Source organism: Euprymna scolopes, chromosome 22 (assembly GCF_053919585.1).
Source record: "Euprymna scolopes isolate OS-2025 chromosome 22, ASM5391958v1, whole genome shotgun sequence".
Lineage (NCBI taxonomy): Eukaryota > Metazoa > Mollusca > Cephalopoda > Sepiida > Sepiolidae > Euprymna > Euprymna scolopes.
The window spans coordinates 105,612,034-105,628,343 of NC_136503.1; the positions used below are offsets into that span (position 1 = coordinate 105,612,034).

At 35.4% G+C, this 16,310-nt stretch overlaps 1 protein-coding gene across 2 annotated transcripts in view; it reads left to right on the forward strand.

Moving 5' to 3' along the window:
- LOC145243621 (ectopic P granules protein 5 homolog) overlaps window positions 1-16,310 on the forward strand; it is a 230,294-nt gene that overhangs the window by 100,237 nt on the left and 113,747 nt on the right. For both annotated transcript variants that reach the window (XM_080106641.1, XM_080106642.1), the window contains one exon: window positions 5,123-5,266. In XM_080106641.1, coding sequence (XP_079962767.1) covers window positions 5,123-5,266 — 144 coding nt within the window. The remainder of the gene's footprint in view (window positions 1-5,122; window positions 5,267-16,310) is intronic.

A 16,310-nucleotide genomic window follows, 5' to 3' on the forward strand; every position in this document is an offset into this window, starting at 1 on the left:
TATTACTAGGCTCAACTATTTGAATCAAATAGTATCAATGTATAAATTTATTACTAGGCTCAACTATTTAAATCAAATAGTATTAATGCATTAATCTATTACTAGGCTCAACTATTTGATTCAAATAGTATCAATGTATAAATTTATTAATAAGCTCAACTATTTGATTCAAATAGTATCAATGTATAAATTTATTAATAGGCTCAACTATTTGATTCAAAGAGTATCAATGTATAAATTTATTAATAGGCTCAACTATTTAAATCAAATAGTATTGATGTATAAATCTATTAATAGGCTCAACTATTTGATTCAAATAGTATCAATGTATAAATTTATTAATAGGCTCAACTATTTGATTAAAATAGTATCAATGTATAAATCTATTAATAGGCTCAACTATTTGATTCAAATAGTATCAATGTATAAATCTATTAATAGGCTCAACTATTTGATTAAAATAGTATCAATGTATAAATTTATTAATAGGCTCAACTATTTGTATTCACATAGTATCAATGTATAAATTTATTAATAGGCTCAACTATTTGTATTCACATAGTATCAATGTATAAATTTATTAATAGGCTCAACTATTTAAATCAAATAGTATTGATGTATAAATCTATTAATAGGCTCAACTATTTGATTCAAATAGTATCAATGTATAAATTTATTAATAGGCTCAACTATTTGATTCAAATAATACCAATGTATAAATCTATTAATAGGCTCAACTATTTGATTCAAATAGTATCAATGTATAAATCTATTAATAGGCTCAACTATTTGATTAAAATAGTATCAATGTATAAATCTATTAATAGGCTCAACTATTTGATTCAAATAGTATCAATGTATAAATTTATTACTAGGCTCAACTATTTAAATCAAATAGTGTCAATGTATAAATTTATTAATAGGCTCAACTATTTGATTCAAATAGTATCAATGTATAAATTTATTACTAGGCTCAACTATTTGAATCAAATAGTGTCAATGTATAAATTTATTAATAGGCTCAACTATTTGATTCAAATAGTATCAATGTATAAATTTATTACTAGGCTCAACTATTTGATTCAAATAGTATCAATGTATAAATTTATTAATAGGCTCAACTATTTGATTCAAATAGTATCAATGTATAAATTTATTAATAGGCTCAACTATTTGATACAAATAATACCAATGTATAAATCTATTAATAGGCTCAACTATTTGATTCAAATAGTATCAATGTATAAATCTATTAATAGGCTCAACTATTTGATTCAAATAGTGTCAATGTATGAATCTATTAAAAGGCTCAACTATTTGATACAAATAGTATCAATGTATAAATTTATTAATAGGCTCAACTATTTGATTCAAATAGTATCAATGTATAAATCTATTAATAGGCTCAACTATTTGATTCAAATAGTATCAATGTATAAATTTATTACTAGGCTCAACTATTTGATTCAAATAGTATCAATGTATAAATTTATTAATAGGCTCAACTATTTGATTCAAATAGTATCAATGTATAAATTTATTAATAGGCTCAACTATTTGATTCAAATAGTATCAATGTATAAATTTATTAATAGGCTCAACTATTTGATTCAAATAGTATCAATGTATAAATTTATTAATAGGCTCAACTATTTGATTCAAATAGTATCAATGTATAAATTTATTAATAGGCTCAACTATTTGATTCAAATAGTATCAATATATAAATCTATTAAAAGGCTCAACTATTTGATTAAAATAGTATCAATGTATGAATCTATTAAAAGGCTCAACTATTTGATTCAAATAGTATCAATGTATAAATTTATTAATAGGCTCAACTATTTAAATCAAATAGTATCAATGATCAATCTATTAATAGGTTCAACTATCTGGATCCAATAGTAATAATGCACCAATTTATTAATAGTTCAACTTTTTAACATCTACGCACATAAAACAATTATAGCAGCATTGTTATTCTGTCTTTTGATTTGAAACATGATGCAATGGGGAAAAGGGGGCTTGTTATTTAAACACCTTTAAAAAAATGTTTCTCTCTCTTCATCAGAAAAGTCATATCAAAAATCAAATGTGGGCTAGAACAGTAAAGCAGAATGCAGAACTCATTATCTGTTCACCTGTCTACACCTCGTTGCTGCTTGTTTTAATGTGAGCAATGAACTATTTTGCTTGGTCAGAATAACAACCAAACCATCACAAGTAAATAAGTGATCTTCGCTTTACCCATACTATCAAAAATCGGAAATATTGTATCTTAACATCATCGGTGACCATGCCCCTCCAAATTGTAGAGCCATGGTAATATTGGGAAAACAAGTAAAGACAGTAGTTTCTCTGTTGCTTTCTGTTTTGATTCGGGGGTGCATCTACCCCCATGAGTTAAACGCGTCCCCAGGTACCAACCTAGAAATTTCTGCAACTTAGCGTTGTACATACAGCGCCTAGCCTTCCCAAATGGCTACCCATCTAGTACAGGCCACGCTCATCTTGTTTGACTTGGGTGATCTGGCGAGAATAGGTGTTTCAATGCGATTATGCCATATATATATATTGTGATTGTGCCATATATATATATATATATATATATATATATATATAACTATTTCATTTATTCACATAAATTTACTATACGAAAGTATAGATTTATGCGTAAACTTTAAGTATTTACTTCAAAAGTGCTCAATACGTAGGTAGAGCTAGTTAGTAATTTATAAAATATATATGGCGATTAAGCTACACTGAATATTCTGCGTTTCATCCAACTATAGGATTCGTCAGGCTTAGGCGCATAAGCCTGACGAATCCTATAGTTGAATGAAACGCAGAATATTCAGTGTAGCTTAATCGCCATATATATTTTATAAATTACTATATATATATATATACACACACACACACTATTTTTATTTTTATCATTATATTCACCCTTATTCCTATTTTTATATTCAACTCCATATTGGTCCCCCCGATTTATCAGAGAGGGACCTATGTTTTCAGTGGCATGCGTCTGTGCATTTGTTATTCTGGATCATTGTGGGAAGAAACAAATAGATGAAATGGCGGAAAGTTTAACTGGCTTTCAGCCAACGTTCATTTCTCCACCTGCGTGAACTCATTCACTTAGCAAGTCAACTTTTTGATTGACATCACTAAATTTGAACGTTTTCACTTCCTATAACTTTGTAGCGTAACAGTAAGACGTCATGTTTTCTTTCATTTCCTTTTCCGCCTTTGCATCATGGTTCGAGCCTGTCTGCTCACTAACACTTTCTTTCTTTTTTTTTTTTTTTAAACTCCTGGGCATTATTTTGGTTAATTTAGAAACAATTAACAAATGAAGATCTACGTTAAATACATAAACAATAAATTTGGTTAGTAAAAAACGTGAGTCAAAATGTTACATGTTAAAAGAGGAGTTCAATTACGTCAAATCAAGGATTAATTTGAATAGATACAAGAGAGTTAAGAGATAGTAAGACAGTCTGAGTCGAGAGAGGGACAGAGACGCTCTTGAGATTAAGATGGCTCCAAGTAAAGGGGGTCAAAAATGACAATAGAATCAGCGTTGCAACTTTCCAAAAGGGGGGAAAAACACTCAGGAATACAAAGTTGCCAAAAATAAAACCCGAGATTCTGTCATTTTCTTGGGAAGAAATTCCATTGCAGCTTTCCGTCAAACAAGACCAAAGATGGACCCAATATGTTCCTGATTGGCCCGATGTTGACCCCCCCCCCCCCGCCAAATGAGCGTTATTCATCCTTTCCATTATAAAGGTATTTACAGATATTCTTGTCCTGTCATAAACTGTAATTAAATGTACATACACAGACAACGAACTCTAAATTAAACAATTACAATGCTAAACGGTCATAGACAAACAGGTATATACGCGTCATATAGATGACTGTAACACGTATATACACTCTGTATACACACATTCATTAGAAGAACATTTTATATAACTAAACTATACATGAATTTGGAGGCGTATATATAAATAATATACACTCGTTTATATATACCCTCAACAATACAACCATATATGATAATATAAAACTTTTACTATAAAAACACATTGCAATTAGAAAATAAAAACATTCTTTTTAAGAGTTTCTGGAGAGTTCTAAAAATAGAACAGAAAAGTGTTCTTTTTCCGAGAGCTCCAGAAAGTTCCAAAGTCATTGCCTAGAATTTTAGAAATTCAAGAACGTTCTATTGACAATGACTATAAATAGACGCTAATAATGTCATAACATCAGTTATTAAATCAGCTCTGAGAAGCAACACTATTTTGTGGCAACCTTTCGACTATTTATGACTCCGGACAATTTTCCTGGGATAAAATCCCGTTGTAAGGAATTCCTGAAACAAGACAATTGCAAACACCTTCACAAAGAACTGGATTCTTGGTAAATATTGATTTTCTGATTTTATATTCTGACCAAAGTAACATATTATTATTTCTCAAACTCTATCCATTCCTCTTGGCCTTCGGGATAAGATCAAAGTGTAGTATCTGTTCCGGCAGATACTGCAAGCAAAGACCAGATGTGGGGGCAACCCCACATACCTGACCTTTAACCAGCTCCCATTTCCCACCTCTCGGGAGCTGGTCCCCCTTTTCCCTTCCCCCTCCCCTTCACTCCTCACATTAAAAATTGGCCTTGTGCCTAATTTGCTCGGTGGGGGAGCAAATAAATACCATCTGTTCTTCAGATGCTGCGCTTCTATTTCTTGTTCTCTTTCGGTGGAGGAGAAATCCTTCACGACTGAGACAATTTTTATTTTTGTACCTTTTCTCCACGTTAAAAAACGACCCTGGTGTCTAACTCTGTCCCGTGGGTAGGCATAGTAAATAGGTACACCATGTAAAAGCGAGATTGACCTAAAACCGGATTTATCTCCCTTGCACCATTTTTCTTTTCAATATTTGTTGTTTTTAACTGTTTATAAATTTTTCTTCTTTCTTTTTTCTATCTTCTTTTAGTCTTTTTCAATATATGTTGTGTGTCTACCTCTAGACATTTTCTTGCACGTAACGCCAGTTTAAACTAATTCTGTATTGTTTGCAATATTTTATTTGTTTTTCTATTTCAGGCAAATAATGTTGTATACCTCTGATCATTGGTTGAGTTTTCGTCAATCCAATCTACGATTGCCGACTGCCATGTTGGAACGGTTACAAGTGGAATTTGATCAGCTCTTCTTGCGGGCTGTGCACTGTATTCTCAATGCTGAAAGGTAGTTAAAATTTTCTTACACAAATTCTCATTTTTATAGATATAGTAGAAGCTGTACCCGGTATTGCCCGGTATTAAACAGAAAACTGAGACATGTGCATGTGAGTATTATGTTTTTTCTAAACAGTTCAATTATTCTTGTAAGTAAAAAAAAAATACTCGTGCTGAGATCAAAATCAAAACCTAAAGACAGTGAGTCAGGTACAATAACCATTGGGCCAGCTTGACATGATGTTTAAAATGTTTTTTCAAACCTACTTAATAATATAATATAAACGATTTGCGTATGCACAGTCGTGAAGCAGTTGACAGACAGATAAAACTTCAATGACCTGCAAGTACCAATTTTTCAGATTTTAACCCTTAGCAGCCCTTTTCTCTGGATAAAAACCAATTAAAAAGTTTTCTATGTGTATGAATACCATATTTTATGTCTGTAGATCAAAAATTTGTTGAGCATATAGGCTGAAAACTGTCCTCACCCACATTCTCACTTCTATATTTTTATAAAGTAATAGGGTTCGTGTGTTTCTGTCTGTGTGTACAGCTCTCCATCATCAACTAAATATAAAGGAGGTAAGAGGGTAGATCTCTCCTGGTAGAGAAACATTAGAACCCATTTTAGGATGTTTCTGTTATAGGAGCCATAAGAATCTTGGCCTAATTTCTTTATATACTAGTCTACAAACCACCCCCATATCGAATGACTTATGCTCATTTGCATATCACATTATATTAAATCTCTTTAACTAATTACCTCGACCTTATTACATATTGGAAATATTCTAATCATTTCAACTGTACTATTTACAAAATCTATTTAACATTTAATTATTTAATATATTTCCATTTAATTTTATATTCGATTTATTTCACTTTACGTATATTATCAAAACAATTCATTGGCGAGCAAAGCTTTATGTTTTGGGATTGTATTGAAAATGTAATGGAAATTTCAATTTCGTTCCGTTTTAATCTTTTATATTTTACTTGCCAATATAATTGAAAGAATACAATTCAACTATCGTAATTTTATATAAATAAACAAAAACAAATATTTTAAAATAAAACTTTATTAAAAAATAAATAATTTTATTTTTAAATGAAAAAAATCAATTTAGTAAAATAATTGTATTAAACACCCCCAGCCTTGTCAGCAAACCTGTAAACCTATAAAAGTTAACATTTCGAATGTAAACAGTGATTTTTCGATTTTGTTAGCGCTTGCCGCAATTAAAGACAATTAAAACGGAACTAACTTTATTTCCATTCTATTTTTTAAACAACCCCCAAAACATAACGCTCTCTTCCAGTTATAGCCAATTTTTTTTTAATTAAATAAAACAGGTCAAAATAAACAGATAAGCGCATTTTCTTTTACATTTTTCTTACAACCATTGTCATTTAACCAACTGCAGGATACCGTTACTTTTGTGGGGTTGTTTTGAAAATGGCACGGAGATTATAATTTCGTTCCAATTTAATCTTTCTGGTCGAGCCTATTTCGAAAGCCTGTTTATCATAGATTTGAACTACAAATAATTTATTACATTTTGATTATTACTATCTTAAGACTTAAAGCTTATATTTATTTCATTTTTCTATTTATATATTGAATTAGTTATTTCCAGTCTTATTTAAACTTAGTGCTTTCTTTAAACCGGATGAACCTTTTATAAAAATATGAATTTAACGTAAAGAACACGAACAAGGTTTTATTCAACTGAATTTCTTCCAGTTTACTAACAAAATATATAAATTTAAAAGAGATATAAATAATAAAATAAAAAGGTTATGTAATTTAAAAGAAATACACGTACTCACAAAAGCAGAACTTTTTTTTACACATTTTTTTCTTTAAAACCATAACAATGAGACTAACAATTACCTAGATCTTAGTAATTATTTGTTTTAATAGAACTGTTTTAATTGTACTGTTTACTTAGTTAACCTAAGTTGGTATTACATTTATTTTACATTTACTTTCTTTTTTAATTATTACTTTTAGACTGTGACGTTTACACCCGGAAGTAATGAGTCACACGTAGGTCGCTTTTATTCATTCCTTTTGGTCAAGATCAAAGTGTAGTATCTGTTCTTCAGATGCTGCACTTCATTTTCTTGTTCTCTTTCGGTGGAGGAGAAATCCTTCACGACTGAGACAATTTTTATTTTTGTACCTTTTCTCCACGTTAAAAAACGACCCTGGTGTCTAACTCTGTCCCGTGGGGAGGCATAGTAAATAGGTACAATATAATTGTTTATAATTGTACTATTCAGAAATATTATTTATAGTTCGTCCATTTCAGTTAGTATACATTTCCTTTACGCTTAATTAATTTACAATCATTAATATCGTTAAACAATTCCGTTTAAAACCGAAATTATGCCACCCAAACGAAGTAGAAACGAAAGTGAGGAAGAAAGAATGGAAAGATTGGAAGCTAATAGACTAAGAGTTGCTGCAATTCGCTCCAATGAAAACAATTCAGATAGAGAAAGACGTCTAGAACTTAACAGGATACGTCAAAGAGAAAGGAGAGCAAGACTGTCAGATTTGGAAAGAGAAACCCAACGTGAAGCTGACAGAACTAGACATGCTGTAAGGCGGTTAAATTCATCACAAGATGAAATTCAAGAAAGGCAAAGATATGCACTGGAAAGAGAAGCAATATTACGATCGAATGAATTATATGAGGTAAGTAGACGTACACAAGGTGAGTTGAGAGTGGCTCAACGACATCAGAATGAATCGGAAACCCAACGAAGCTTTCGCCTATACCAAGGGCAACAACGAGAGGCTGCATGGAGAGAGAGTATGACTTTGCCCCAGCAATTGACAGAAAACGAGGCAGCTAGACAACGAATGACTGCTTTGAGACACCATGAAATAGAACACTGCAATAGAAAAGGATTGCTCTACAACAAAAATGACTCTCTCACTACAGCTGATATAGGAAAAATGGACAAAGTATGTCAACATTGCTCAGCTGTAAAATTTAAAGGAGAAACCCCTGGTTGTTGTTGTTCTTCTGGCAAAGTTGTGCTTGATAGCTTTCCACCACTGCCTCAGTTGCTTCAAGATTTGCTCTCCGGCAATGGTCCCATCTCTAAAGATTTTCTGCAAAATCTACGCAGTTATAACAATTGTTTTGCAATGACATCATTTGGTCACAAAATTGCGGCAGTACATGGGTGGAATCCTTCTTTTAGAATTCGAGGCCAGGTTTGCCACCAGATTGGGAGTCTTTTACCACCTGAAGATGAAACAGCAAAGTTTATTCAAGTCTACTTCTTGGATAGTCTGGAAGAGGAACTACATAATCGGGGACGTGACAGTAGACTCAATAGAGACATTCTCCAAAGTCTGACTGAATTTTTACATGAGAACAACAGCTTTATTTGTCAGCTGAAAACAACAAAGGAGAGGATTGAAGAAGAACACTTGGTAGAACATAAAGTTGTCATAAGGGAAGACCGAAGGCCGCAAGAAGAGCATCCACGGCGATTCAATGCTCCAACAACAACGTATGAGATTGGAATATTAATGGAGAATGAACCAACAGCTAACCGGGATATTGTCTTGCGTTTTAGAAATGATACATTAAAATGGATCTCCGAACTACATCCCCTCTACGATACTTTAATGTACCCGTTAATGTACCCCTATGGTTCTCCATCTTACAACATCTACATGAAGGCATCCAATGGGCGAAAAGTTACCCAACAGCAATTTTATTCGTACCATTTAATGACTCGGCCTGGAAACTATTTTCTCTGGTACCGAAGGCTATTTCAACAATGGCTGGTGGATGTGTACTGCAAGATTGAAACAGAACGTTTACAGTTCCTGAGGCGTGAGCAACAGACCCTGAGAGCTGACAATTATAGCAACTTGAGAGATTCAATTCTTAGGGAGGATGGGAATCCAGAACAGTTTGGTCAACGAGTTGTACTTCCGGCAACTTATACAGGAGGCCCTCGATACATGTTTGAGCGTCAAAGTGATGCCATGGCATATGTTCGGCGAATGGGCCGAGCCGACCTCTTCATCATGTTCACAACAAATCCAAAGTGGACAGAAATTACAGAAAATTGTCTTCAAGGGCAAGACCCTCAGGATCGTCCAGATATTGTTGCCAGGGTTTTCAGGCAGAAGCTAAAAAAGTTACTTGAATTTATTAAAAAGGGAGGATTTGGCAGGTTGAGGGCTTTCCTGTACAGTATTGAATATCAAAAAAGAGGACTGCCGCATGCACACATCCTCACCTGGCAGGCCCCAGAGGACAAACTTCTACCAGAAAAAATGGATCTCTGCATATCTGCAGAGATCCCTGACAAAGAGGAAGATCCTGATCTTCATGTTAAAGTGATGGCACATATGGTGCATGGACCTTGTGGACCATTTAATCCAAATTGTCCATGTATGATTGACAACAAATGTTCCAAAAAATACCCAAAAGAATTTCTTCAGTGTACCAAGCAAGGCCAAGACTCTTACCCCAAGTACAGGCGAAGAAAACCAGAAGATGGAGGCCAGACTGGTACAATAAGGATGAAGAGAAATGGTCGGTATGTTAATCAAGAAATAACAAACCAGTGGATTGTTCCATACAACAAGGTCCTCCTTCAGCAGTTCAACGCTCACATTAACGTAGAAATTTGCAGCTCGATCCAAAGCATCAAATATGTCCTCAAATACGTGAATAAAGGATGTGATCAAGCAGTGTTTGAACTACAAAGAACTGATGGAGCAGCTAACCAACAAGGCCAAGTACAAAGTCACATTGTGGATGAGATCCAGCAGTTCCAGAATGCAAGGTATGTCGGCAGTTCAGAGGCAGCCTGGAGGATATTGGAACATCCCATCCATGAACATTTCCCCCCAATTGTACAACTTTCTGTTCATCTTGAAAATGGGCAGCGTGTCATGTTCTCAGCTGATACTGCTCTGGAACGAGCCCAAGGTCCACCGCCTGCCACAACTTTGACAGCATTTTTTTCAACTCTGCCATGAGGATGACTTTGCAAGGGGTCTCAAATACGTAGAAGTCCCTGAGTTTTACACTTGGAACAAATCGACAAAGAAATGGATGAGAAGAATGCGTGGGGTACAAGTTGAAGGTACTGAAAATGATGATGTATGGAAGGCACCATGCATTGGGAGAATCTACACGATTAGTCCAAAAGCAGGGGAGTGTTATTTCTTACGCCTGTTGCTCAATGAGGTTGCTGGTCCAACTTCATTTCAAAATTTGCGAACATACAATGGTCAGGTGTTTGAAACATACAGAGCAGCGTGCCTTGCTCGAGGCCTTCTAGAAAATGACCATCACTTGCATCAAGCAGTAGGAGAGGCAAGTGCCACTCAATCACCTTCAAATTTGCGAAGCCTATTTGTGATAATTTTAACAGCCTGTGAGCCAAGAAATCCTCTTGAGATCTGGATGGCTTTTCGTGATGTAATATCTGAAGACATTCTTCACAGATACAGGCAAGAAGTTAACAATCCAGAAGCAGATTTTAATGAGGACATCTACAATAAAACTCTTTGTCTAATTGAAGAAAAAGTTCTCCTTATGTGCGGTCAACCATTGGCAAGCTATGGATTACCTGCACCAATGCAAGGGAGAGATGAAAGACTCGCGAGAGAGTATCAACGTGAAGTTACTTATAATCTTGAAGAACTTCCCTACAAGCAGAAAATATGCAAGAAAAACTGACCGATTCTCAAAGAGAAGTTTACAATTCATTCATGGCAATGTTGGAAGCACAAGGTGAAATGAACAAAAACCTGATGTTTCTTGATGCTCCAGGTGGTACGGGCAAGACTTTTGTAATCAATTTGATCCTTGCAAAGATTAGATCCATGAGAAAGATTGTGCTTGCAACAGCATTCAGTGGCATTGCTGCTACTCTACTACAAGGTGGCCGCACTCTTCACAGCACTTTTAAAGTACCCTTGGATACCCATCGAATGGATCAGCCAGTTTGCAAAATTACTGGTAACTCAGCCTTGGCAAATGTAATTAGAGACACCTCTGCAATCATTGTAGACGAAGCCCCAATGACGCACAAGAGTGCTTATGAAGCAATTGACCGAACACTGCAAGACATCACAGGAAACAAGAATCCCATGGGTGGCATTCCAACCTTATTTTGCGGTGATTTCCGTCAAATCCTCCCAGTGGTTAAAAATGGCACAAGGGCTAACATTGTCAATGCAAGTTTGAAACAATCCTATCTCTGGAGGCACGTTATAGTGAAGAGACTGACTACTAATATGAGAGCCTATATCTCTGATAACACAGCTGCAGCAGACTTCTCAAAATTGCTTCTCCAAATCGGTAATGGTCAGTTTCCTATCACTTCTTCACCTGACACAATTAAGATTCCAACTGCGCTTGGTAAATGTGTCGGTAATCAGAAGCAACTGAAAGACAAAGTGTACCCAGACCTGCAAAACAATGGAAAATCACCGGATTGGCTTGCTGAGAGGGCTATTATTTCGCCATTAAACAGCAATGTGAATCATTTGAACAATTCAATAATGGATGAATTTCCAGGAGACACAAAGCAATACAAGTCAGTTGATTCAGCTACTAATGAATATGAAGCTGTTCACTACCCTGTGGAGTTTTTAAACTCTTTGGAGATATCTGGAATGCCTCCACACATTTTAAATCTCAAAATTGGATCGCCAATCATGATTCTTCGATCCTTGGAACCGCCAAAAATAACAAACGGAACCAGATGTGTTATCACCAGATTGCACACCAATGTACTTGAGGCCACCATTTCCTGTGGTCCCTACAAAGGCGAAACCGTTCTACTGCCAAGGATCCCCTTAGTTCCATCGGACTCAGTACTTCCATTTAAATTCCGGAGACTCCAATTTCCTGTGAAGGTGTGTTTTGCAATGAGCATAAACAAAAGTCAAGGTCAGACATTTAACACCATTGGTGTAGACTTGACATCAGACTGCTTCAGTCACGGTATGTTCTACGTCTCCATCAGCCGGACAGGAAGTTCAGAAAAACTCTACATTCTGGCTCCAAATCAAAGCAGCAGAAATGTAGTTTACCCTGAGGCTCTTTAGTGAAAAGTTCGAGAAATGGATATGAGGAAAAACTGACATGATCTGATTGTGGTAAGTTTTTAGTATTGAATGTGCAAGATAAAATTTAAGCAAGAGTTGAAAATGACTTCAATGAAAAATTTACTATGTAACATCAAGTAACCTTCCTTTTTGATGAAAATGTTTTGTGAAGTTCCTGATTGAATTTCAGTCACTACAAGAGGTAGTTAAAATGTTAATCACCTTATGCAATCGTTGCTCTTACAACATCAACTTACTGGAAAGGTGCCCACAGATTTTGGTACCCGAGTGCGCAACAAAGCTCCGTGCGAAGCACGGGTATCTTTGCTAGTTTGTAGATATAGTAGAAGATGTACCTGGCATTGCCTGGTATGAAACGTAACATTAAATTCCTTTAAAAAGATTGAAAGAATAAAAGCAGAATGAAACTGAGATATGTGCATGCGAGTGTTATGTTTTTTTCTAAACAGTTCACTTCTTGGAAGTAAAAAAAAAAAATACTCAAGCTGAGATTGAAACTAAAACTTAAAGACAGTGAGTCAAGTGCGATAACCATTAGACCAGCTTGCCAAGATCTTTAAAAAGTGTTTTCAAACCTTGTGAAACAGTTGACAAAAAGATAAAAATCTGATGATACTTCCACATACCAATGTTTCATTTTTTTCCGAATAAAACCCGGGTAAAAAGTTTTCCACGTGTCTGAATACCCTATGTACCAAATTTCATGTCCATAGATCAAAAATTTGTTGAGTTTATGTTGAGAAATGTCCTCACACACCACACATTCTCACTTTTATAGATATATAGATAAAACATTTTTTAAAAAATTAATTTCAACTAATTAGCTCTGAACTATTCTATTATTTTGACTTTTAACCTTTTGTATTATTGTGTTTTTTTTTGTGTATTTTTTTTTTATGTGTCTTGTGTTTAATTTTATCTTATCAAAAAATGTTTGACGAAAAGATATTTATCGAGCATTATGTTGATATTTAGACACTGATATGTTCGATATCTTCCAGGTGTGAAGACAACAAAAACAATGACATTCAACAGGTGTATGTATATGTGTGTGACTGATTGGTTTATCTTTGACCCTTGATGTCCTGTTCCTTTCGTGTTTTTTATGGATTCTCCTGCTAACAAACCATTTGTACGAGGAGTGTGTAATAAGTAATGCCTCTGACCCACTTCCCATAGCAGTAGAGCAACGAAACTTGGCACAGTTATTCTCTACATAGGAACCACCCAGAATTATGCATTTCTCCCATCATTTGATGCAGCTCTGGAGACCGTTTTTGTAAAACACCCCAGGTTGGTCCTCCAACCACGACGTGACTTCATAAATCAAGGCTGCATCATCTGGGAAATGCTTTCCTTTCAAAAACAACTTCATGGCTGGGAAGAGGTGAAAGTCAGAGGGTGCAAGGTAAGGAGAGTAGGGAGGATGGGAGAGGATTTCAAACCCACACGCCCGTGCTTCTGATCTGGCGACATGCGAGTTGTGGACGGGAGTGTTGTCCTTTGCTGATCTTGCCCCGGCTCTTGATTTTGATAGCTTCCCTTAATTTCCTCAAAAGTGAAGCATAATAGGCTCCTGTAATTGTGGTACCCTTTGCCAGGAAATCTGTCATCACTACTCCGTCCTGGTCCCAGAAGACTGTGAGCATGATCTTACCAGCGGAGGACTGCACCCTTGCCTTCTTTGGAGGTGGTGAGTCAAGTGCTTCCACTGCATTGACTGGCTTTGGTCTCTGGATTATAGTGATGGACCCAGGTTTCATCCTATGTAATCAGTCTTTTGAAACACTTTGACTCATCTTATTGGCACATCTCCAAATTCATCCTCGAGCACTCGACGCGTTCTCGCTTCTGGAATGGTGTGAGCAACCTGGGAATCCATCTGGCAGACACCTTATGCATATGCAAATGGTCATAAATGATAGTTTCCACAGACCCTGTACTAATCTTGACATCTTGGGCTATTTGACGAATAGTAATGCGCCAATCTTTCAAAATGGCAGCCTCAACTTAATGGACAGATGGCTCATTAATAGCAGAAGGGGGTGCGACCAGGTCTGGGAGCTGTTTCCACAGACTTTTGGCCATGTTTGAATTCATGATGCCAGCGTTTTACAAGGTCATATGATGGGGCATTATCACCATAAGTTTCTTTCATTTCATCAAAAGTCTCCTGTGGTGTGCGTCCTTTCAAAAACAAAAACCGGATCACTGCTCGACATTCAACAGGCTCCATTTCACACCTGACTCAGTTCAAACACCTGTAAAACAGAAACCACAATTAGTTCAGAGCTGTAATTTGTCACACAACCCGTAGAGAAATAAATCATTACACATGCAAAATTTCAGCTAGATCAGACAACTGGAAGTGGGTAAAGGGCATTACTTATTGCACACCCCTCGTATTCCCCTGTGTTGGTTTTGTTTAAGTTTTATCAATTAATCGAGTTCGCAGTTAAAATGCATCTGGTGAAATAGGAAAAATTGTTTTTAACCAAGCTTCTCTCTCAAAAACTGTCTTCTCGTGACGACGAGCGGTTTTACGCATGCGCCAGATGACGGCATGACCTGATTTACTTTAAATAGTTGAAAAACTGAACAAATTTCATGTACGTCGCGTTAGGTCGGTTGATTAGCGTGTTGGTTCATTATCTAAACGTTTTGGGTTCGAATCGTGGTGTGAGATGTCTTTTTTTTTTTCGATTTTTTAAATCTAAATATTGAACCAGTGTTATTTAAGCCATTTTTCACGTAACATTCGTTTTTCTGTTTTTTTATTTTTACTTCACTTATCCACCCCTGACCACACACCCAAAAACACTCAGTTACCCACCGATTTTTAAAATTTTAATATCAAAACAGGCTTATTTAAGCCATTTTTCACGTGTACATTTTTCTGTTTTCATCGTTCGTTTGCCTTGCGTTAGTTTTTTTTTTTTGATGTTTTGATCCCCCCGCCCGCTTAATTAAAACCTTTTCTTTTTTTACTTCACTTATAACAAACAAACCTTCGTCGTCGTCGTAATGCTCGACGACTTCCGGGCGCACACCTGTCAATTTGGTTCTTACTTAAATAAATTCAAACATCTTTCACTAACTCATTCTGGCTTGCCGATTTTATTTTCAAACTTCGCCTCAGGTTTTCATGTGCAACGTTGGGTGCAAGTTAAACTGTAACTATTGTTAGAATTCTTTCTAGAAAGATATTCGGTACTTACAGGATGGATTACATGAAGGTTACCAATATCCTTAATAAAATGCTTCTGTGGAGCAAAACTTGATCTGAACTTGGCACTCCCTAATAGTTGGTCTGTGTCGTTAACCACTTAGCCACCGATGATGATTTTCTTTCCAAGAACTTCCAATTTGTGGAGCACGTCAATACACGATTGCTTCCCTGAAAACTACAAGATGGTCATCTCCAAATTCAGTATCTACAAATACTTGTTATAAGTAGGGCTATGACAACAGCATATTCTTTTCATTATTTTCACCAGAGTATATATCCGACATAGTTAGACTCAGTTAATCAACTGAGAACCACATTTAAAAAATCGAAAAAAAAAAAAAGACATCTCACACCACGATTCGAACCAAAATGTTTAGATAATGAACCAACACGATTATCAACCGACCTAACGCGACGAACATGAAATTTGTTCAGTTTTTCAACTATTTAAAGTAAATCAGGTCATGCCGTCAAGACAGTTTAATTAACTGAGAACCACATCACTCTATATAAAAGCATATAAGATATCAACGAATATGCACTCGAGTGTCAAAACAATGAAAAGAATATGCTGTTGTCCTAGCCCTAGTCATAAGTAATCAAATTTTGTTCATTCATAACACAAATATTGTTTCTTATCATATATCAGATAACTCCAAATCGGAGTACAAATTCAGGACTGTCGCAAGCTGAAGG